Here is a 25,983-nt window from a genome sequence, read left to right on the forward strand (position 1 = left end):
GCGCAGTTGTTGACAAGAGGCGCGCGCTTGTGGAAAGAAACGAAAGGCGCTTGCGCGGAGAGGCCCAAAACCAGGCAGGAGGGTGGGGAGGAGGAGCGGCGGTCTCGCGTTCGTCGCTTTCTTTGCTCCCTCCTCCCTGCTCAGCGGCGCTAGGGAAGGAGAAAGTAGGACGGGGGTCCCCGTTGGGCTGGGCGCTTTCGGGGGCTGCGCTTGGGAGGGCTGGAGCCGCGGCCGGGAGGGAGGGATCTGAGAAGGAGTTGTTGCTTTCGCCGACGCTGACGCCTCCTCGGTGAAGCGCCTTCTGTATTTCCGCCCGGGACGAGTCCATTGGTTACAAAATGGCGGACGGGGAGCTGAATGTGGACAGTCTTATCACCAGGCTTCTAGAAGGTGAGTGTTGGCGGTTCGGAGGGAACGCCGAAGGGTGGGCTGGGATCCGGTTCTCTGGCTTGAAAGACGAAGGGGCATTTTTTTTTGAAGCGCAGGGAGCGAAGTTCTTCCTCGAGGGTCGAAGCGAGGCGGGGAAGCCTGGCGAAGGGCAGTGCGGGTGCGGTATGCTTATAAGCGGACACATGTACTCTGCCTCCGGGGGCGAGAAGATGGTCGGATGGCCTTGTTCCCCTTGTGAATGAGCTCTGGTAGAAGCCTCTCTAGAACCTCCCGCCGCTTTGCTCGAGCGCGGATGGGAGCCTAGCTCTTCCTTACCTCGAAGGGGCCTTTACCGCCCACCCGAAGCGAGGCTGGGGGCGCAGAATCTCCCAAATAGGCAAGATTCCCCACCTCCTCAGCCAGCTTTTCTGGATAGCAGCCTTCGCGCTCTCCTCCAACCGCCACTACTACTGCTACCTCTCAGTTCTTCAATTACTACGATGAGTTAATTAGAAAAGCGCAATGTAGGGAAAAGTAGGAGCCGCTGCTTAAAATAAAATGGAATTAAAGAATCGTCAGTTTCTATCTCGCCACACCCCGTTAGCTGTTGCCGACTTTAAGTAATATGTAGGCCGTGGTAGAGAGGAGTTACCCTTTAAAATAATTCAGACGGCTATACACTAATCCCCAAAGAATGGGTGGTATTATCTGGCATCCAGCACGTGAAATGGACCTCAGTGCATGAAAGCTGAGGCTATAATCTCGGGTGCTATATAGTACCATATATATACTACAATACCATTACAGTTCTGCAGTACAGTATTGGTAACATTATTATTCATACTTTTTTCTGTTGGTAGTGTGTAACTGCTACCTAAGAGTTTCTATGGTTATCCAATATTTTACTGTGCTGAGAATTTGTATTAACTTTTTACAACTTTGCAGCTACTAAGTATATTTACAAATATCTCTGACCCTTTTTTACATGCCATGCGTGCATTTTTCTAGTTCTGTCTTCCTGGAAATTTCCTTTATTTCTTCGCAATTCACCTAAAAAATCATATTTTTGCTTAGATGCTTTTTAAATTGGATAAAATACTTAGAGGATTGTACAACATAGAATAAAATGGGGTAATTTGAATTTCAACCATAATGTTTAAAGCAATTTGTACAGTAAAAATAAATTTCCATTTCAGTAAAAAAAAACTATGATAGTCACTTTTATTTATTGCATGATATGCTGGAAACTTTAGTGCAATTTAAAGCATAGCATAACTATATTTTAGAATTTTTGTTGCCTTTCTAGTTAATCTTTGTTATCTCCCAGCTGTTGTGAGCACAGCCTGTCAGAAAAGGCTTTCATGCATGAGTCTGCTGTAATAGAAAGTTAGCAACCTGCTTTGCAGATGCAATTTTCTATGCTCTGTGAGTGAAATATTTGATATTGAGGAGGAGGTAACTTTAGCACCACCTATATTTTGTTATTCTAAATAGTGTTGTTTAGAAGCTTAATTCAGCTGTTCTGGGGTTATAGATAGGGATAAGATGCCATCTACTGAGTATAGGCATCACATAGCACATGATTTAGACATGAGTAGACTAAGGGAAGCTGAAAAACAGAAACCATGACAGCTTTCCACAGATGTGAGAGAAAACTGACTATTATCAGGCAGGCAGCATAAGGATTTTGGATTGATGCAATAAAATGTGTGTTTAGGATACTAGTTATATTTTTTGGATGAAAGGTAATGTGTCTGTTTAAAATAAAATGTAGGTTGTGAGTAATTACTGCTAACTGAAGATACTTAACAGCAAGATATTTTACCTAATAAAAGATGTTATTGTAAGATTGACTTTGATAAATAATTTATTTTTTTAACTTTTTAGAACAGTTGAATCTACTTATTTTTTATATTTTATTACTATTCACATTCATGGCTGAATTTATTTGTTGGAAGATGCAGTCTGAGAAATTGGGAAACTTTTTTTCATGGAACTGTAAGGAAAACCAATGGCACTCTGATTTGATATTTATTAGTGGTACTGCATTAAGATAAGTTATATCGGGAAAATGACTTCAATATTTTTTGTTTTACAGTTTTGATTGCCTTTTCTGCTCTTCCAAAATAGGGCAATCAAAATGTATGAGAGACTGAAACATCACTTGTCTAACTGAAGGGTAACTGAAGAATGGAGTGTTATAATTAGAAAAAAAAACTTGCAGATAATAGGGAAGAGCATAATAACTATATCCAGAGGGGATTCTCTCATAATTTTAAACTTGAAATACCATGGGATTGTTTAAAAGAAAAAAGTAGGGAAAAATTGCTTCATAGTTCGCAATGCATGTTGATAATGACTTAAAAGAATTAAATTCCTAGAGGGTAATTTTTTTTAACAGCTATTAACTATAATGGGTATGTGTAGTTTTTCTTTTCACAGTCAGTGTTCTTTTGGCCATCATAACAAGACAAAGCTGTCTTCCCAGACCCATTTAATTGATAACCATAAAACACCACATGTTGAGCTAGGGAGATTTCTGGTTTGATTCAGCAGGGTTATTTTTAAATATATGCCAGATATAACATATGCACTGTCCTATAGCAGCTTTGCTTTTTTAAAAATAGTTTTAGGCATAACTGCAACAATTGTGTTTAAGGAAAATAAAATGGGGGGGGGGATATTCTTCCATTATGTTTTATAGGCTAAATAGCTCAGATATATTATGCTGTTTTTCTAAGTCAGAATATGTGGTGTTTAAATTTTGGTTAGTTTGGTTCGTGAGAGGGGAAATAGAAGGAATGGTGCCTCCCTTGAGTTGGTCTAGCTAGATGGCTGTATATTTTATACAGAAAGCAAAAGAACAAGTTTGCTTTCAAGTTCAATATTAGTGGTTAGACTCTGCTGGTATTTTTTAAAGTTAGTCTTTCTACTTTCAGAAATTTGTCTCAATTTCATATCAGCAAATAGTTAAGAACATTGGTTAGGGTTCAAATTAGATGTAATATTGATTTCTAAAATTATGAGTTATAAATTATTTCATAGTGACTATTGGACTTTTTGAAAGCTTTATTGCCACTTTGTTAAGAACTAAAATCTTGTTTCTAATAAGTGGTAAAGTTTGTACAACCTATTGAGTTAATTTAAGAACTAAAATATCAACAAGGGCAATTCATTGAAGTTTTTAGGAAGCAATAGTTACTGCGGGACTCCAAATGCAACATAATTTTCTGTCTAGCTTTCATTACATTCATTATCCCCACTATTAAGAGGAAATAAAACATGCTTTTTGCAGAAAAGACATGGTTAAATGTTGTGTACAAATCCAATGATTATCTGAAATATTCTAATACATAGTTTTGTAAACTTAATCTGAAATCTGTTTTCATCAACATTTGCATGTATTTCCTGATATGTGAGAAATTAGCTTTGAAAGTCAATTCATATTAATACAATTGTTTATACTTTCAAGGATACACTTCATAACTCATGTTCTCTATAGCTTGTAGTATTGTAAATATTTAAATGCTGTGCATAAAAAAACAAATATGCTTTTATGCATATTGAAAATGGCAAAACTTTACATAAACTTTGAAAATAATCAAAACAAGTGCTGGATTCTAGTTTAGAAATATTTAGAGGCATTTTTGCTGTGACTTCATAATATAATTGATTCACCATTTAAAAAAAGAAAATCTCATATTGGGAAAAGAGTAGGTGTTATGTTTTCTGAATGTTTGGACTTGGTCTTCCAGTCTCATCTGGCATGATCGGCGGAAAGGGTTAGAATGGTATTTAGGAGCATCTGGAAGTTATTACACATAGTATTCTGTCTTAAACTAGCGTGAGCAAGGCAGTTGCTTGTTCAGGTTTCCTGTCCCTATAAATTCTCTTAATGGTACTTAACAAGTAAGTGTTGTCTTTGTCTTAACTCTTCTGAAATACTGGGTTTGTAATAAAATAACTGATTCTTGTAAAAGTGAACATATACAGTACAATGAATCTTTTTTAAAAGAAGCCAATTGGTGGGTTTTTTTTAATCTGCAGAAGAATATTCTGTTCAATATTCTATTATCGTATCTGACTATTCCTGCCCAATGTGTTGGCCCTGTTAGGCTGGTGCAAGACTGGTACTTTTTTGGATAAAAGATAAAAATACTATCCTTAATGCCACATAGTTCAGGATCCTCATCTTGCTGTACTCCCCTGAGAGGGTTTTATTTCTTTACTCACACTTCAGAATATATTAATTTTGGAATATTTCAGGTTTTTATTTTAGGACTAGTGGACAGAATGTTGCTTACAAAGCAGCTTTTTGGCTTATTTTCACTTTTCTCTATAGCTAATAGTTTCAATTCAAAAATTAGTATTTGTGCTGTATCTGAAACAAAAGAATTAAACTGCTGTATTAAACTGCAAGGGATGCAGTGGCTCAGTGGCTGAGCTTGTCATTCAGAAGGTTGGCAGTTCGGTGGTTCGAATTCCTAGTGTCATGTAATGGAGTGAGCTCCTGTTACTTGTCCCAGCTTCTGCCAACCTAGCAGTTCAAAAGCATGTAAAAATGCAAGTAGAAAAATAAGGACCACCTTTGGGAAGGCAACAGCATTCCATGTGCCTTCGGCGTTTAGTCATGCAAGCCACATGACCATCTTCAACTTTGAAATGGAGATGACCACCGCCCCCTAGAGTTGGGAACAACTAGCACATATGTGCAAGGAGAACCTTTACCTTTATTAAACTGTAATTATGAATGGCAATAAAATATGCCCTCATCAATATATGTATTTACGAAAAGGGCTAGATATTGTTTAGCAACAAGAACTTTATTGTGAGTGTCCTATAGGTAGTACATTAATAATGACAGCTTTTGCTGAAGTAGTTTTTCTTAGGTAGATTGGGAGGATGAGTTGGAGATAATAAGTAATAGTTCATAGATATAAAACTTTTATTTGAGTATAACTTTTTTATTTCAACCATTGTATAAATAAGATGATTTTTCTGTTGACTGCTGCAAACTTTATTTTGATGGGCAAGATTTCATTCATGTAAAAACTAACAATAAGTCCAATTAAATTAAGTGAAGTTTTCTGATAACCCTATGATGTCTTTATGTTTATTTTTCTAACTTTTTGTATATGTACGGCAATATTTCTGTATGCTTTATTTAATCCCGTTGGATTCCAGAGTTTTATAGAAATAGTTTAAAGATTTTTCTCCTGGAGGTTGAAGAATAGTGTTGAAGCTTTTTTTGTTTTTGTTTTACTCTTGTAATTAGATTTTAAACTTTGAAATAGGTCACATGTTTTTGAGGTATAACTTCCATTTACTTTCATGTTAAGATACAGTATATAGAACTAGCATGATAAGTTTGACTAGGATCAGAGACAACCATGAAACTTATTTGTTAATTTTGGACCAGTTATTTTCTCCCAACCCTTTTTACAAATTTAATGTTGAAAATGAATAAAGCATAAAATAAATAAGGTCACTGTGTAAAAACTGCATTAACCTCTGGGAGGAAAGTTAGGACAAAAATCTAAGAAATAAATACATAAGTAAAAATAAGTATGGAATAGTTTCTTTACATCTGGGATTATTTAGCCAATGAAATATCATCAGTCACATAGGCGTCCAAACATTTTTGTTGGCTATTAGTTTTTAAAGAATAGAGATAGTCCTTGACTTAAAACCACAATTGGGACCAGAATTTTCTTTGCTAAGCAAGATGTTGTTAAGTGAGTCACACCTGATTTTACAACTTTATTTGCCAGGGCTGTTAAGCGATTCACTACGTGTTAAATGAATCATGCAGTTGTTAGGCAAGTCTGGCTTCCCCCATTTGCTTGTCAGAGACTGCCTGGGAAGGTGCAAATGGTGATGACATGATCCTGGGATATTACAATTGTTGCCAAGCATTTGAATTTTAATTATGTGACCATAGGGATGCTGCAGTGGTTGTAAGTGCGAAGACCACTTGTACGTTACTTCTAATGTAGTAAGCATTTCATCTGACAAATGTCTTTTCTTTTTCAGAAGTATTAAGTTCTTTAATTCTGCTATCACATTTAACTTCATAGGCAGAGTAGTTTTTAACATATCTCTGTTGATAATTTATCAAGGTCAAATTTCTTATCTGGCTGACTGCAAAAACATATCATTACTGTTAGTAAACTATGACCACTGGAAGATTTTTGGAGGTGGGGAAATCTCCCTATATACTATGTACTTGAAAAAGGGAGTAACTAGTAAATGCTTAGCTATACTGTGTCATATTTTCTTGAGGTACTCTTTTTATCTCCAAAATCAGTTATTGCCTTACTGTCAATGAAACATACACCTTATGTTCATAGTTTCTTACTTTTAAAAAAAATGTGTATGTTCATAATTTTGGATTGGCATTAAAATATAAAATACACTATTCTCCAAAGTTGGTGGAGACAGCATCCAGAGTGGGTTAACTCCGTCCAGCATCCAATGGAACAACTATGATGTTACACCTCCTGTGTAGCTCCTCCCAGTTTTAGACTTCGTCGATCCAGGACTGAAAAACTTTTCAGTCTTATCAGATAGATATCAGTCTCCTCTTGAAAACCTAAAATGGAAACAAGTACCCTTCCAGGATATAAGAATTATACAAGATATAAGAATACATTACAGATAAACTAGAGACGCTATTATGAAAGAATTCCACTGACTCTTGTGTATAAATGCAAGTCCTGTTTATAGTGAAATCAATGTTCTTGCCTCTGTTTCTCCTGTCCACACTATGTAACAGTTTAAAAACCAGGGTGAGGGAGCAGGAGAGATGGCTTTCACCTGGCTCTTCTCCTCTGTTTTGATAGTGGAGTAATCTAGTATTAGGTTGTTTATTTATGACATCTGAGAACTGTTTCTGAAGAAAATAAAATGAATAAAAAGAATGGGAAAATTACTTTTATATCAGTTCAGACTCCCATGAGGCAATAGCTTTATTTAAAAATTTTGATACATTTTGGATGCTCTCATAAATATCTGCTCTGACGTGTTCTGCATAAAGAATCTTTCCCAAATCAATTTTCCAGCTTATAAATTGGCAAGATTTAAAGAAAAATAAATTGTCTAAGTATTTAATGTGAAGCAGAGAAGGGTATGAGTTCCAAAATAGAAAACACTATGGATCCTATAGTATTATATTTCTTCTGCTGTTTTGCATAAGACACATTTTGTTTAGATACTGGGTAGTAGCAGAAATGGGACCTCTGCTATATAATCTTGTATAATTGATCACTTGTATAATTGAACTATATCCACATCAATATGATTTGTCAATAGTACTAGCATTATTTCACATGCAGTTTCATGCTTTAAGAAAGTGGTCCATTCCATAGTAAAAACCATTGGATTTGTATTCTTTTCCATGGCTTGCTGTTAATACACTAATTTTATGGGATTTACGTTGATTCCTCTTTTCCTTTTTCCCATACCAGAAGAAGTAGGGAACTCCTCTTTGGTCTTCTGTGGTTGAATTAAAAGAAATGGTAGCTTTGGCCAGAAAAAAAATGTCATGGATTTATCTGGAAACACGAGACAATTTTAAACAGCATAAAATTAAACAGACATTACAAAGGGTTGTTTTTTTAATCTTGGTTTAAAAATAGTATGATTTCTGCAGAATTGTATTTCCTTCAGCCCAGTAAATCAGTATTTTATACCCAAATAGTTTGGAGTTCTGGAACATCTGAATTAGATTAACATCTGAGGCATAGGGATTATAACAAAATGGAATTAACATTTTTTTTCAAAATTTGGGTTGTGAGATTTGAAATCAAGTATTTTTCCTAATTTTTATTTGTGGGAGGCCTCATAATTTTATAATGAAAGTGTGACAGATGTCAAAAGCTTTTCTTTTAAAAATTGAACAGTCTTTTTGTCTATAGTAGCAGTTTCTGCATTCTGGCAACCCTCTGAATGCTATATTTGCACTTCTCCCAAACACCATAATCAGGTTGAAGATAGTATCACTATTTGGAGCAATACAAAAGAAGAATTAACTCAGTGATTGCAGTAGTTGCAGATTCAAGGAATCTTGATTAAAATAAAATTATAGAAACCCCTACATTGGGGTGATATGGTTTCTGAACGGACTTAAAAACCTCATTATTTCTACATCCATATGCCTCTGGAAAAGTAAAGAACATAGGCATAACTACCTTGTTAAGCAGGGAAGTTTGATTTCTAGGCAGTCCACAGATGAAGAACCTCTAAATTAAAAACAATTTCTAGCTATGAAGACGCTGCCTATTACTAAAAAATTCAGTTTGAGTTCTTCTTAAGCTGACAAAGTACTGAAGATGTTCAGTGCTTTCAAGAGCCACTGAAGCTATTGGATTTTTTTTTACACAAGGCCTGTTTTCAAGGGTTCCTAAAAACATTGTGTGTCTTCAGTGCTTCATCCACTTGAGAGAAGTCAGTGTGATCCACCATTTTTAGTAATACGCAACGTTTGTAAGAAGTTCCAACTTAAATAACCAATTTGGGTTAAAAACAGGAAACAAATCGTTCTTAACCGAGGAACTGCATTTTTTCCTTGACATTTTAAGAGATTCAGAATTTTAATGTTTTAATTCTTCGACTTGCAGTGCGAGGATGTCGCCCTGGAAAGATTGTACAGATGACAGAAGCTGAAGTTCGGGGTTTGTGTATAAAATCACGAGAAATTTTTCTTAGCCAGCCCATTCTCTTGGAGCTAGAAGCACCACTGAAGATCTGTGGTATGTGCTGATTTCTTTTATGTTTTTAAAAAAACTTCAACTTGTATGACAAAATTTCTCAATATTGATGATGGATTTAAGTTATATAAAAAACACAGCAAAACATTCCAATCTGAAAGGATGATTGGCTAAGTAATCACTTAGTTTTAAAATTAAATAGTCATTGGAATGGGAATTAAAGGGTAAACTAAGAACTAAAATGTGTAGCATTCTGTGCAGTTATTTTGTATCTATATGTTTGGGATCCTCTGAATATACTCTAAAGAAGTGTTTTGTCTTTTGAGCTAAACATCAAGAATGGCAGATGGTTTTGAGACTTTGAAGGAGTAGCAGAATGTCATTATAATAACTCACAATAATCTTCATTTTCCAAAATTAATAGGTAGTACAGAGAAATCTGTTATTTACATTCGTTTTTTCTAGTGGTCAGAATGATTGTCATGTAGACTGACATGGTACAAATAAAAATGGAAAGTAGAAAATATGTAATCTTAAATGGTATTTAAAATGTTTGGGTTTACTGGGCTTGAATTTTTGTTAGGTGTAACCAAATGCTAATACAATAAAAAGAGATTTACTACCTTTTTTGAATTATGTAATATTAATTTTAAAACTTCTGTTATGTATTTATATTAAAAAATGTAGAGTTTAGAAAAAAACTTGGAAAAAAAGAGGTCCCTTAAATATCATCAGATCTTTAAATCTCCATTCCTTTAAAAAAAACTACTTATGAAGAAAAATAGGAAGGCCTCAAGGCTTTCAATAAATCTTTTTCAAAGTTTATTAAGGACTTTTTAAAAATAAAATTTATAACATCAAGAGGATATGACCCCAATCAGCTGGGTGAGGTCAAACAGTAAAGATTCATGTTCCAGAACTTGACTCACAAGGAAGCTGGAAAAAGAGGGCAAATCTTGCAGCCCTTTTCTCTACTCTCACATCTTTTTTAATCTTTACCTCCCTTCTGGGATAATTAGCAAGTGGAAATCGATGTTTGTATTTGAAAGGAAGAAAGTAGAAAAAGTAAGCATACACAATAAGGAATAGACATTGAAATAAATGCCTTGATACCTTGTTTGTGGCTGCTTAGGATATAAAAGAAAACTTTGGGGTGAAATTGATTAAGATCATAGTGACCTGACTGCTAATCAAGGTTGCAGAGCGGAGCTAACTTTCTGTTAGCACCTTTCAGGGAAGTGCAGCCTGTCTGGCAAAGAGAAGTAATTTAGAAAGCAAGAGCTTTTCCAAGCAATCTCTGTCCTCTGCAAGAGAGGAAATTCTGGGAATGGGAAAATGGGGACCCTAAAAAAAAACAGTTTAGGCAATTAGGTGGGGACACAGGCTCCTTGAATTACTTATTAGACTTTTATCCTGTCTTTATATTTATAAGTAAATAATCACCAGGAGTCCACTCTGACTCAAAGGCACAAATAAAAAAGGAAGGATGAAATTTATTTTGTTTGCAGAATGAAGTTTTAATGGCATCATAATCATTGCTGCTGAGGAAGATTGAAGGATTAATCCAATTTAGATGAAATCCTAGTGTCCTTAGTATTTATAGCCATCTGCTGGCCTCCCCTATTTTTTCATCCTGTTATGAGAAACAAAATGAGAAGAATTTGCTTTTATTTCCACATATTCATGTCCAAACTAAATTATGATTTTTATATGGGTTATCTTAACTATCCAGGATGTGAACCATAGTGTGAAGCTGATGTGCTTCAACACATCGTAGTTCAACATACAGTATATTGTCCAAGTTCTGTTATAGTAGTAATTGTAGTTGAGTAAAAAATAAAATACTTTCAAAGCATAGATAAACATTATTTTATATTCTTGTATACATCTGCCAATAAAAATACATGGGCAGCTGTATACAATAATATAAAATATCAAAGTTAGTATATCCTTATGATATGATTAAGAACAATTATAAAATGTCAAATGCTAAATAAAGTATGAAAATGCCCTAGCAAAAGGACTGCCTATAATTGTTTATCTGAAGAACGTGATATGAATGTGGGAGACTCATCAAATTGAAAATCAATTATGGTTCGCTCATGTCCATAAATAGATTCTATTTATAATTTACATGTGTAATAATATCACAGTTTTGATTACGTAGATTTGATTATGTGCTGGTATTGCTAAAGGAAAATTGGCACATATCTTATGCATATGGTTGATGTTAACTGATTAGCAATTATAAACAACTGAACATTTAATACTCTTTATGAACGCTTCCATAAAAGGGACAAGGAAGATGTTCTATGTTAATAATTTAGTAAACTTGTATGGTGCCCAGCTCTCAAGACTCTGAGAGGTTCACAACAAATTATAATAAACCAATAAGACATCAAATAATGATAAAAGAAGTTTAGTTGAAGCAATGAGTATTGCTTTCCCTCACAAAAGGGCTTGGTAAAAGCCAGATCTTTACAGCTGTTGTAAACAGAAAGTAGGGCCATTCAGATCTTGGGGGAAGCCTCATTCCATATTCAGTCTAATGGGCAAAACAATTTTGAAATTATTTGCAAGATAAAAATTCAGATAGACAGAATCTTGAATCACCCTTGATGTTTGCTATATTAATTATTGGAGAACTTGAGAAGCAAAATTCTGTTTTTTATTTCCAGTTGTTTAGATAGTTGTAAACTGATATAAGCCTCATGATACTTGTAATACAACTTTTCTTAATTATTTTAGGTGACATTCATGGCCAGTATACAGATTTACTTCGATTATTTGAATATGGAGGATTTCCACCAGAAGCTAACTATCTTTTTCTGGGAGATTATGTGGACAGAGGCAAACAATCCTTGGAAACTATCTGCTTGTTACTTGCGTATAAAATAAAATATCCTGAGAATTTTTTTCTCTTGAGAGGAAATCATGAGTGTGCTAGTATAAATCGCATCTACGGATTCTATGATGAATGTAAGTAAAATTTTCTGTAAATGATTCTCTTTTATGAAATGACTGCAATATTTTGAAATGCTTAATACATTTATAGTATTTATATCTTCAAGTTTGTAATGCATCCTCTTGCAACAAGAAGTTAGTGAAATTGTTGAGCAATTCATGTCATATAACTTTGGTCATTCTACAGTGTAAATATTATTCCAATTTTATTAGGTAAACGAAGATTTAATATCAAACTCTGGAAGACATTTACAGATTGCTTTAATTGTCTGCCTATTGCAGCAATAGTAGATGAGAAGATTTTCTGCTGCCATGGAGGTAAGGAAAAGTCAATTTTTATATTGATGAAATTATTTCTTTGTTGAAAGTTAAATAAAAATATACAGAAACATTTGATTTCTTTTCAAACAAAAGGTGAACCATATGATCAGCCTATCCTCTAGAATACCAATATTTTCCAAGAACCTGTCCAAGAATACGTGATAAATCAAATTCAGCTTCCTCAGGAGGAAACAAAAGCTTGCAAACAGGGCATGGTAGTTTAATTCATTTTCTTAGTTGTGAAGAAAGACAGAGGTTATCAATACAATACAATAGCAGAGTTGGAAGGGACCTTGGAGGTCTTCTAGTCCAACCCCCGGCCTAGGTAGGGAAACCTATACCTTTTCAGACAAATGGCTATCCAACATCTTCTTAAAGACTTCCAGTGTTGGGGCATTCACATCTTCTGGAGGCAAGCTATTCCACTGATTAATTGTTCTGTCAGGAAATTTCTCCTCAGTTCTAAGTTACTTCTCTCCTTGATTAGTTTCCACCCATTGCTTCTTCATCTACCCTCAGGTGCCTTGGAAAATAGTTTGACTCCCTCTTTTTTGTGGCAACTCCTGAGATATTGGAACACTGCTACCATGTCTCCCCCAGTCCTTCTTTCTATTAAACTAGACATACCCAGTTCCTGCAACCGTTCTTCATATGTTTTAGTCTCCAGTCCCCTAATCATCTTTGTTGCTCTTCTCTGCACTCTCTCTAGAGTTTCCACCCATTGCTTCTTGTTCTACCCTCAGGTGCCTTGGAGAATAGTTTGACTCCCTCTTCTTTGTGAGATATTGGAACAATGTTATCATGTCTCCCCTAGTCCTTCTTTTCACTAAACTAGACATACCCAGTTCCTGCAACCGTTCTTCATATGTTTTAGTCTCCAGTTCCCTAATCACCTTTGTTGCTCTTCTCTGCACTCTTTCTAGAGTCTTCACATCTTTTCTACATCGTGGCGACCAAAACTTAATGCTGTATTCCAAGTGTGGCCTTACCAAGGCATTATAAAGTGGTATTAACACTTTATACCCAAAGGACTCCGGGCGGCTTACATACTGAATATAAAAAACATAAAAACAATACAATTTAAAACAACAATCATCCCTCATAAATTCATTCTAGTCGGGGCCGGACCTCAATAGTGAGGTCAACAGCGCCAGGCCTGCTGGAACAGCCAACAGCCATCAGAGTGGCCTTCAGGATCACTTCATGTGATCTTGATTCTATCCCTCTGTTTATGTAGCCTAGAACTGTGTTGGCTTTTTGGGCAGCTGCTGCACACTGTGGCTCATATTTAAATAGTTGTCTACTAGGATTCCAAGATCCCTCTCACAGTTACTACTATTGAGGAAGGTACCACCTTTACTGTACCTGTGCATTCCGTTTTTCTTGCCTAAATGTAGAACCTTACTCTTTTTACCATTGAATTTCATTTTATTAGATAGTGCCCAGTGTTCAAGTTTGTCAAGATCCTTCTGTATCTTAAGCCTGTCTTCTGGAGTGTTGGCTATTCCTGCCAGCTTGGTGTCGTCTGCAAATTTGATGAGTTCCCCATTTATTCCCTCATCCAAATCATTGATGAAGATGTTGAAGAGTAGTGGGCCTAAAACAGAGCCTTGGGGTACTCCACTGCATACTTTCTTCCGTGTAGATGCAGTTCCATTGAGCACTACATGTTGAGCGCGGTTCGAATCCATCTGGTGGTGATGCTGTCCAACCCACATTCTTCTACTTTATCTAGTAGTATATTATCCAATGCCTTACTGAAGTCCAAGTAAACTATATTGACGGCATTCCTCTGGTTCACTAATTTTGTCTCTTTGTCAAAGAATACAATAGGATTAGTCTGGCATGATCTGTTTTTGACAAACCCATGTTGGCTTTTGGCTATTACTTTGTTTACTTCTAGGTGTTCGCTAATTTGTTGCTTGATTATCTTTTTCAGAATCTTTCCTGGTATTGAGGTCAGGCTGATAGGTCTATAGTTTCCTCGATCTATTTTTTTTCCTTTTTTGAAGATGGGAACCACATCAGCTCTTTTCCAGTCCTCTGGCACTTCCCTGGTGCTCCAGGATCTCTGAAAGATATAGTTCAGTGGTTCTGAGATCTCATCTGCCAGTTCCTTCAGAACCCTGGGGTGTAATCCTTCCAGTCCTGGTAATTTGAACTTGTCTAGGGTAGACAGGTGCTCACTTACCATTTTCTTCCCTATTTCAATTTGTGTTCCTAATCTGATTTTTGTGGTACTGTTTTTGATAGGTTGGACTGTTTTATCCTGTTGTGTAAAGACGGATGCAAAAAAATGAGTTCTGCTTTCTCTCTGTTGCTTGTCACCTTCTTGCCACTTTCTCTCAGCAACGGACCAATTGTTTCCTTAACCTTTTTCTTGTTTTTAACATGTTGGAAGAAGCTTTTTTTGTTATTTTTTACTTTTGTGGCAAGCCTTTCTTCATTGTGAGCCTTAGCTTTCCTTACTCATCTCTACAGGCTCGGGCTGTTTGTTGATATTCTTCCTTAGTTATGTCCGCCTCTTTCTACTTTTCATACTTAACTTTTTTGTCTTTCAATTATCAGAGAGTTCTTTATGCAGCCATACTGGTTTATTTTGTGAGCTGTTATTTTTCTTCTTCATTGGTATTGTGCTAGACTGAAGAATCTGAAGAATCAAATTGATTTGTTGAACTATAAGATTGCACTCTTAATTTTTGCTAGATCCATTTACTATTTATTATTTTATTATCCTTTAAGCCACTTCGCAAATATTGTAGCTAGGACTTGTAAGCAAAAGGGTATACATGATGCCTGTGTTTCAGAAATCACCAAAGTGTATGTTAGTTGAGATGATCTAGAAATCCTAGGACAGCATAACTTTTGGTGTGAGCTGAAATTTAAATTATCTAATCCCATCTTAATAACTGTACTGTTCTGATGATATTGCCAGTTTTATTGAATGCTTCTGTAATTCAATAAGGAGGAGCATTTGCTAGGCTAGATCAAGTCTGGTATGCTGAGATAACATATTTGTTCAACTTTATGACTCCTTGAAGAATACAGATAGAGTGCCTAAAATCTTTCTGGAAGGGTAGGTAGACCTCAGTAGGGAGACTATGAACCTCCAGAACCATCCACATTTCTCATGGGATGCTAAGCACATTTCTTCGAGTCATTCACAGTAGAAGTCTGAATTTAAAGCACTTGGCTCAGTGGTAAATGAATATGAAGAAATAGATCATAACCTAATATTTTAAATTAAAACAAGCAGGTTCCAAATAAGCTTATCCTTAAATAGCTTCATCAAAATTCCAGCTTATGATACATAAGTAGCTTGATGTGAATTTGTCTCAGAGTTGGTGCCCAGCAAATGAGCTTTAACTACTAACATTTCTTAACACTGGCCTTAACTGGATAAGAAATTGTAGATGAAGTTCATATATATGAACATGCAACTAATATATTGTATAATAACAATTTCATAAAAGATGCAATCTTAAAAAAATCACCAAAGATTGGTACAATTATTTCACACAATATAAACTAGTTAAAACAAAATCCTACACTTTCAAAGATCTTATGAATACTTTAAAAAAAAACCCAAATCTTTCTCTGGAATTAAAATGATCATTAAAACACAGTTACAAGGAATGCATTTGTTTAACAATATTTTTTGTTAAAGATAGTTTGTTGGAGAAAAATCAGATTTCATAAATACTTGGGGGGGGGAGGAGTTCCTAGTGTCTTGCATTTAGTTCAGGAACTTAAAACGTTCCAGTGAACTGTCATCCTGCACGACCAACTGGAAATATATGGACTGTTTTTTCAAAGGATATGTTAATATACCAAATGGAGGGTTATTAGAACATCTATCATAATGAGGCTACATCCAGCCTACAGATTTCCATTTAGCTTCTGATGACAAACAGCGACCAGTAGATATTTGAAATAGCTGTTTTGTTTCTATGTCTACCCATAGAAGACTCATTCTAGCTTACAGTAACAGCAAAAGAATGGGAAAGTGTAATCATGATAATGTCGACACAGTTTTATAAAGTGTTAATGAGATAACTTAGAAAACTTGTCCTGCTTAAGTGGTACAGCAGCAAGCACTTGTTCTACCCACCTACACTTTCCTATCTGAAGAAAAAAGCTTGCACATGTACTCAGGAAGATAAAAACTATCTTTAAGATACCATATAGTTACTTTGTTTTATGTTAAAGAACTGAATTTGGAATAAATATATGGAAGACAGCATTTGTCGGGAAAATGAAAATATCAGATTAGTTTCTGATCTAGAACAGTGTTTTTCAACCTTTTTTGTGCAAAGGCACACTTTTTTCATGAAAAAAATCACGAGGCACACCACCATTAGAAAATGTTAAAAAAATTTAACTCTGTGCCTATATTGACTATATATAAAGTGTTTTTCCCACGGCACACCTTACACTATGTCACGGCACACTAGTGTGCCGCGGCACAGTGGTTGAAAAACACTGATCTAGAACATGTATTTGTATAGGCATAGAATTGTATACAGTGGTCTTATTTCATGAATGGAATGCAGACAGATCAAATTCTTCATCTTGTACATCCTCCCTATCCTTCAGACCTATGCTATATAATTAAGAAATTCCATAGAACTAGGTCCAGGCTTATTTGCTTTGCACTTGAAAAAGTCTATTAGCATATTTGGGTATAGTTTAATTCCTTGTGCAAATTCTTTCTAGTATGTCCAATGAATAATTTATCTGCTACTTTCCTATTCTAGTAAATTTTCTTGTTCTATAAATCTATGTATGTAGTATGTTACTTGGGACTATGCTAGTCATTTTTAAAAGAGTTAGGATTTGCCTTTTGACAATTGGGAAGTAGTGTTTTGTATCCAAAGTACTATTCAGGGTGATTTAGAAATAGTGATGGTTTTTTTTAAAGTAGAAGTCATACAATCCATTACTGCATTTCCCTCCATAAGTATATTTGTTGAGAAGCTAGATTCCTGTAGCATTTTAACTTTTTATTTATTGATTCTTGTTCTTAATTCCTTCGATTATAGGAAATTGTATGTTTTAGAGTGATCTGTGCATTTTTTGAATAACAAAATGTTTCATTTGTATCATGTCTTTATTATTTTCACGAATAACTCAAGGCGGCAAACATATCCACCTTTGTCCACCTATTTTCCTCACAATAACAACCCTGTGAAGTGATTTGGACTGAGAGAGCAATTGGCCCAAGGTCACCCACCTGGCTTCCATGGCCAAGGCATGGCTAGAACTCATAGTCTCTATCCCATTGCTTTTAAAAAAGTTTTAGAGTTGACATTTTTCTAGGAAAATATAACTCCAACCAAGCATATTCATTTGAATTGTTTTATGGAGGAAACTGCCTAAAATTTTAGTTTATTCAGAATAAATTCTTAGATTTTCTGTGCTCAGCATTTTTCCCACCTAGAAAATAGTCATTATGTGGAGATGACTGTAAGTTTTTTTAAAAAAATGTGGCATACATTTTCAGTGTGTTGCAGGTACATAGATCTGTTTCAAGACATGCAAGACATACCAAAGTATCAGAAAAGCTTGAAATAAAATAAAATATGTGTAGTCTAACCCTATGCTTGCTTACTATTTGTACTCCCTCCCTTGAATTACTTACTTGTTTTTCTATACTGTTTTGAAATGATGCTGCTACAGCTGCATACCAGATCTAAACCATCAGAGACAACCTTTTACTTACTAGTGAAGTTTGAATGGTGGCAATAACTCGTGTCTAGTCACAGGAGTTCCTTGCAGCAGTACAAGTCCTTTCTGAGATCCAGAATGCCGCCTGCAGCTTAACTCTGTTTCCTCAAGATCACCTCACACAATGTAAGCAGATAGTAGCAGAAAATAACCCTGCTGCTGTATAGTGGCACAGAAAGAAAATTTAAAATAGCATTCTGGTCCCGTTGCACAGAACACTTAACCGTACAGTTCAAAAAGGCTGCGATTGTTAAAAGTGTTTGCCAAAAACACAGTTCTTAAAATGCCTGTTCTTTGGTTTTGAGCATAGAATACTTACATGTTCTGAGTTTTAAAATGTTGAATGGTTTTATATATGCTTAATCAAAAAAAATAATAATAATCAAATTCCTACTCTTATGCCAGTTCATTGAACTATAACTGTTCTCTATCAAGAGTTTCATCTTATATTTATCTGTAAAGTATTGGAAATGGATCAGTTAAGAATTCCTTTCCTGTTATTCAGACATGCAAAAATGGTAGTGCTGCTCTACTTAAAAGTATCAGCATTAGTAACACTAGTTACAAAAGTTACTTCAAAAATCCTATGGCTAATTAACTTGACTGTGTTTAACTGAAAAGTATAGAAAATACATTTTTTACAGTAAACTTAAAATCTTTGTTGTCATAGGATTGTCACCAGATCTGCAGTCAATGGAACAGATCCGAAGAATTATGAGACCCACAGATGTTCCTGACACAGGTGAAGTTTTTTAAGGATTAAGAATATGCTTCTGCAACTGCCGTTTTTAGGAGCATATTCTCAAAATACTTAATAATCTGGTCCTAAAACTGTAATATTTAGACATTAACATACACCACCTAGAATCTTATGGCAAGGGGACTAAAAAGTGTTATTAAAGTTAAAGTTTTAAAAGTTAATTATAGAAAATGCACTGTAGACATTTTCTAGTTATTAATGCTGTGGCTTGACAATGGGAATTTTGTCCCACTGGGTTTAGTGAGTACTAACTATGACATAGTCCCTCTCTATATATTAAATTGCTGTTTAGATTTTAAAGAAGTAGCCTATTTGTATAAGAAATGTAGTCAAACATTGTTTATCAATTTGGATTCTCAGGGTTGTTGTGTCTTAACTATTAAATTATATTACTTTTTAGAAAGTGAAACCAGTGAGTTATAAACTAGTGCTTAGTGATTGTAGCCTTGGGAATTAAAAATACGTTTATGCTACATATATATAAATAAATTTAAATACAATAACCGCAATAATCAAAAATTGCATGACACAATATTGACAAAATTTCCATCTGCCAATAACAAATCTTACTGATTCACACATACATGTCAATACATTAGAACAGGGGTGTAAAACTATTTCATTAAGGTTGTGTTTGACTTCAGGGGGCCGGGATGGGTGTGGTGTCCCAAGTGCTCTGCCAGCGAAAACGGCCTCCTGAGCTCAGTTTTTGGCTGTGACGGCCTCCTGCAATCCTTTCAGCGAAAACGGGAGGCTGGGAGGGTAACCCACGGCTCTCCCAAGCTCCATTTTTGCTGGCAGAGGCACTGTGGGCCAGTCCGTCACCGTTTCCAGGGCCAGATCTAAGCATTCCACAGGCCGGGTCTGTCCTCTGGGCCTTGAGTTTGACCCCTGCATTAGAATATCGTAGGTTCTTGGGAAGAACTTGATGCAAATGAAAGCCAACACCAACTAAAGAAATGGCAGCTATGAGTTCATATTGTGGCATGTGTAATGTTGTTTGTAAGTCTTAATGAATGTATACTTTTTTTCTTTTTAAGGCTTGCTTTGTGATCTGTTGTGGTCTGATCCTGACAAGGATGTGCAAGGCTGGGGCGAAAATGACCGTGGAGTTTCCTTTACTTTTGGAGCTGATGTGGTCAGCAAATTCTTGAACAGACATGATTTGGATTTGATTTGTCGAGCTCATCAGGTATGAAAACATTACTGCTAAAAAGATTGCATTTTTTATTCTCAGAATTTATGCTTTGGCACGTGTTTATTTTTTTGCATTCAGTGTATTCTGGCATGTAGATGAGCCAGTGTAAATTGGATTGCAGATAACTATCACTTCTGTTAATACAAATACACTGTCACACCCAAAATGTTCCTGTGAAATTACGGTACAGGACCATAATCATTGATATACTATATTCTCATGTATGCCTTCATTTAAAATGCATTATAAAATGTAGCACTTTTGTATAGGTGGTCTTGCTTACACATGCATACATACTCATTTTCTTTTATTCTTTTCATTGTTTTGCTATCTAAATTTTAAAATTAAAAATCCTGATTTTTAATAAGTTTTCAGCTGTTTTTAGACAAAATATTTTTTAACAAGCAATCTCAAATTATAGATATATTTACAATTATATTGATAATGGTTTCTGTTCTTCTCACTGGCAGGTGGTTGAAGATGGCTATGAATTCTTTGCTAAACGACAGCTGGTTACTCTATTTTCTGCTCCTAATTACTGTGGAGAATTTGACAATGCTGGTGGCATGATGAGTGTGGATGAAACTTTAATGTGTTCTTTTCAGGTAGGTGTTTTTGATATTAACCATAAGTTATAAATTTAAAAGCATTACTATGTGCCTAAAACTAGAATAGCAAAACTTAATTGGAATCACTAAAGATAATATTTAATTGAATCTTGATTGAAGATTAGGATTTTGGATTATAAAAGCTAAGCTCTAATTGGAAGCACTAATTATTATGTCCATTATATCAAACCAAAATAAAAGGCCTGAAGATGTGAATCCAAGCTTGAGCTCTGTCAATGGAATCTTTTGATAATGTAGGTAAAATAATACCCTAATTAGTGCAAAGCACAAACGGGATTTGGTGTTATGTTCAGAGATAGTCATTTACAAAACGCTGAGCTCCCATCTCTTTCTGATACAGCAATCAATAAATGCAATTATTTTTTAAAATTTCAGTTTAGCAATAACATTGGCAGTTATAGAAATTGAATGAATGAATGGGTATTTGTAAACCTCACTATTACAAAATGTTTTGCACTATAGTTTTATTGTATGCAGCTCATGTATAAGAGAGAAAAATATACTACTACTCTGTTGCTGGTCGTGGTGTATTAGAGCATGGATAAAATCAACCTGATTTGTTCCGAACTCCAGATAAATTTCCAAAATGCTTGATGTTTTTTCTACAGTCAAAAACTTAGCGCCCAGAAATTGTTCTGTTTTGTTTAACAAATCGGAAATATTCTTAAATAATAGTTTGTGGATAATGACAACTCAAAATCCTTTTAAGCAAAGCTGAATTCTTGTTTGGTATTTCTTTAATTTTATATCTAATGGACAAGGAAATAACATGTAACAAGTTTTGTAACATCTCGGGCCTTGTGAACATATCAGGGAGTCAGTCTACAGTTAGTCATCACTTAACAACCATTCATTCAGTGACTGTTTAAAATTATAGTGGTGCTGAATGAATAATGCTCAACTCTCCTATCTCTTGCCATCCCTGTTCGTTTGGCTACCCTGTGTTCTCTTGCTACCCCCACTGCAGCCAGCCCTGGCCCACTTGTGCACCCTCTGCCTCCAAGCAACAGCCATCTCTGATCCTGCCACTGGCTGCAGCAGTCCCATGCTTCTCTGCTGACCTGCTTGCAAGTGCCCAGGACTTGAAAGTTCCTGCCATTTTCTCAATTGACTTTGATTGTTGAAAACAAGCTGGAATTCATGAGGAGGTCCTCACTTAAAGACAGCAATGGGATTACTGTCACTAAGCAATGTGGTCATGTAACACCAGTCGTGCTTTATGACTTCATTACTTAGCACTGAAAATTCTATTCCCAATTATTGCATTATCAAAGGACTCTACCTGTAGTATTTTGAAGGGATATATGTGTTTCTGAGCACCACTGTCTGCAAAATGACTTCTGCAGAGTAGAATAAATAATTGTTGCAGATCTGGTAGTCATAATTTTGCAAGACATAAGCTGTACAAGGTGACAGAAAACAGTCTAAGATTATATAATCCTAATTAAGGTCATATCAATTCAAAATAATGGGCTTCTATTCAAGTCATTGTCCTCCTTTTGCTATGGATTTGTGATCTTGGGCAAGTTATTTGTTTCTATTCTTTTCAGTTTCCTAAGTGAAGATAGGTATAGCTAGTTCAGTCATGGCAGCCATTTTATAGTGACATAAAATGATTTTTTGACATGCAAAATATTTCCCAGCTCATAAAGACTGAACTCTTTTTTCTCTTAAGATTCTGAAACCTTCTGAAAAGAAAGCAAAGTACCAGTATGGTGGACTGAATTCTGGACGTCCAGTTACTCCACCTCGCACAGCTAATCCACCGAAGAAGAGGTGAAGAAAGGAATACAGTAGAAAATCATCAGATCTGTAAAGGACAAAACTCCATATATACAGTATATAATAAGTGTGCACTGTAAACCATCCAGCCATTTGACACCTTTATGATGTCACATCTTTAACTTAAAGAGACGGGTAAAGGATCCTTAATATTTTCTAGTTGACAGATGTGCAACACTGTATTGTAATAAGTATACACCAAGTTCCAGTAATCAACATAAAGTAAATCAGATCTAAACAAATTATTTTGGTTGCATACATGTCAGTTTTAAAGTTGACCAACATCCCACTTTAAGCTTAATGTAATAGTTAAATCAGATGAGAGCATGACGTTTCATTTGTGTAATGTGGTCTTACTGTTGCTTGATTGCTTTTATTTCTATTTTGTAGCTAGAATGATGGCAAGGTATCTTAGTAATGTTCCCTGGCTAAAAATGAACTGTGGAAGGGATTTGAATAGCCAGCTGTTGCTGTTCATTCTCTTCCAGTAATCTTGCTGACTAAGTGTTTCCCCCTCTAATAGGAGTCTGGTGATTAAAGACAAACCAAGCTCAAGCTAGTTCTTACAGTAATGTTCCTTTTCCAAAGAGACTAGAAATCAGTGTTTTTTCATAACACAAAACTTGTTATTTAGTCTGCCACTTTGTGCACTGCACCATTTTAAACTAACATACTCATAACAGCACTCATTCAACTAAAATAGGTCAAAAGTTGTATTCTTTGTTGGTCATGGAATATCTTGCATTAGATTTTATTAGCATGAAACATTTTTCAGCATGCTTGGCTTCTTGATAATGCCACACTTGCATTAAAGTACATTCTGCATTTCTCAGAAGACGTGAAGATTCTTCTCCGACAGCCTTGGAAGTGCTATTTCTCTTCCCTTTTCTTCCCTGCCAACACTCCAGGAGGGTTATTTAAATGTATATTGATAAATAAACAGTAAGGAAACTAAAGCTAATGGTGGTTGAACTGTCTAATATATCTACATGATTGTAAGGCTTATCTTACAAAGAACGATATCTTCTGGATTTTCATGATCAAAATTCATATTCATGTAGAGATTTCTGCTTTGTAGTGTACATATAGTAGCAATAATTTCTGTACATGATCAAGAGTTGATGCAGTATTTCTTTTCCTGCTTTCCTTTTTAAGGATTCATATTACTGATAAGTGTAAGGTCATGTGTAAAGTTTGTAAGACAATAAAAATTGAAAGGTAAAGATTTCATTGAATAGGATTACAACCTTTTATTGGACACTGAAAAACTTGTAAGATTTAAGAGGTAAGGTTACAGTTTGTACCATTCTGTGCGCAACAATAAATGTAAAACTTTAATTTTGCCTTTGCAAATGTTACACTGAGGATTTGAATCTTGCATTTTATAAATAGCACGTATTATGCAAGTGATTTCTGCTAAGTGAAGTTCTTTAAATTTAAGCCTCTTTTCTAATTCCATTTTGTTTTAAACATTAAATGTAGTTTTTTTTCATTTAGTAAGTTGTTTAATTCATTTGAAGTCTGACTGTTTATTCCAATCCTTTTAAATAATTCATTAGCTTTTAATGGCATGCATTAATTGCTATGTGGGTAAAAGGTTGATACTAATGCTAATATAAACATTCAATAAGGGTATTTAAAAACAGTGCTATTTTTCTGTTTTAAAATCACAGAACTCAGTAATAAGAATGGTGCAGTGCCAAGTTGCTGAACAAATGTCACTTCCAGAACAATGGCTAATTTTCAGTTGCAGTTATCCAGCACAGTGATAAAAAGTTCTCATCTGACTTCAGACAGGTGAACTTGAGTCATTAGCTAGATGAGAAATTCATGACAATAACCTCAGTAGGAATGAGAAAATGGAAGCAAAGCTTACATAGCTGCTGGTCCAATAATGATCCTTTTTACTTATTTAAGTGTTTTAGAACATTAATTTGTACATCTGAGTTTAAACATTATTTTTTTGGGAGAAAATGCTGTTACATCACTGCTTATCTAAGTATGCAAAAAATTATTGAAAGATGGTAACTTTTTACTTATCAGTATCCTGTAACAGAAATCTCTCTTGTCATTAATATCTGGTAACAGCACAATTCTAGTATCTGTGCAACAAATAATATAATCACTAAAATCACCACTTATCATCTTTTTCTTGCAACATTTCTGAAAGAATAATTTATTGGAAGCGCTTAAGGGCAAATCATGTTCAGTACATAGAACTGGTTCATGAATATGAAATCCCCATTGATATATGAGCTCTGACATGCCATAAGTTCAGTTTAAAGATCAGTAATGTGTCATTTCCTTTAAAAATATTTTGGACATGGGTGCATATCCTTTCTGTATAACCAGAATGGAAGTTGTAATGTATTAAGCATGATTTTAAATATTATTTTATTGTCTGTCTCTCCCCCCCCCCTTTTCATTCATTGCTTGCGTAAAAGGAACACAGTTCCTTTTTCTGCAATCTTTCTGTAAAGCTGGTGTCACTTTCTAGTAGCGTTTTTCCACAGTTTTATTTCTAAGTAGATTCTACTTACTGTGTGGAGTTTTCTTTCCTGCTATTGTTCCATCAAACTGTCATATAAGCAATTTGCTTAAAGACAATCTTGTGCAATGTGGATGGACTGTTAGAAGATTCCAATATGAAAGTAGTTCACAGGATAGTTTTTGAACAAACTGTGTAAAAGACTTTTTTCCACACGTGTGAATGGACATTGTTTAAAACCCATCTTGTGGATGCAAAATATCATATCTAAGCTGGTTGTGTCCTGCCAACTTGGAGGAATATTGAGTTTTAGGATAAATACAACTAAACCTCTTGATTCTGTATTCATGTCTCTTATTTGCACATTAATGCGTTTCAGTTGTACACGTTGTCTCAAATGTATCTGCTGTTAAATTTTACAGACATGATGTTTTGGAAAGGAAGAACACCTCTTTAAATGCCACTAACTTTGTTAATCCAAAGGCAAGATAATCATAGAATCCAGTTAAGTTCCAGCTTCACTAGAATAGATTGGTTAACTTTCCGTGCAACATCCCATATCTGCTGAATGTTGGTACTAACCAATATCCATATTTCATAGTGGTCAGTATTGAAGAGATAAGATTAGACAATTAAAAAGGCAAAAGAAAGAAGTGTTTCCATGCAGTGCAGATGCTAACACATATCCAAACATTTAAGAAATATGGAAACACACAAAAGTACATTATCTTTTGGGTGACCAAAAAACATGAAATGTACAAGTGATCCTCCCCTGCAGATAGAAACTTTATAGAAATATTAAAATATATTCACATTGCAGATTTAAAAAATCCTAAGTTATTTTGTAGATACCCATCTTATGTAGACACAAAAGATTGGGGGAAATTTGTTTGCAATACTTCTAGCAGCTATATAGTCCAATATCTTTCTGCAATTAACCAAATACTTTGGAAAATAAAGCACAAGGCTTTCCATCCTTGAACATGAGTTTATATTGTTTATATATGAATCAGATTCATTTCTCTGTTTGCAGAATT

At 35.0% G+C, this 25,983-nt stretch overlaps 1 protein-coding gene across 1 annotated transcript; it reads left to right on the plus strand.

Moving 5' to 3' along the window:
• On the plus strand, window positions 1-25,283 carry PPP1CB (protein phosphatase 1 catalytic subunit beta). Its single transcript, XM_032215564.1, has 8 exons — window positions 1-390; window positions 8,988-9,119; window positions 11,826-12,056; window positions 12,255-12,359; window positions 18,760-18,831; window positions 19,890-20,041; window positions 20,518-20,652; window positions 22,352-25,283. Exons 1-8 carry the CDS (start codon window positions 339-341, stop codon window positions 22,454-22,456), a joined length of 984 nt encoding a protein of 327 aa, XP_032071455.1. The 5' UTR covers window positions 1-338; the 3' UTR covers window positions 22,457-25,283.
• Window positions 25,284-25,983: the final 700 nt, after the last annotated feature.

The sequence above is a fragment of the Thamnophis elegans genome, chromosome 4 (assembly GCF_009769535.1).
Source record: "Thamnophis elegans isolate rThaEle1 chromosome 4, rThaEle1.pri, whole genome shotgun sequence".
Classification (NCBI taxonomy): domain Eukaryota; kingdom Metazoa; phylum Chordata; class Lepidosauria; order Squamata; family Colubridae; genus Thamnophis; species Thamnophis elegans.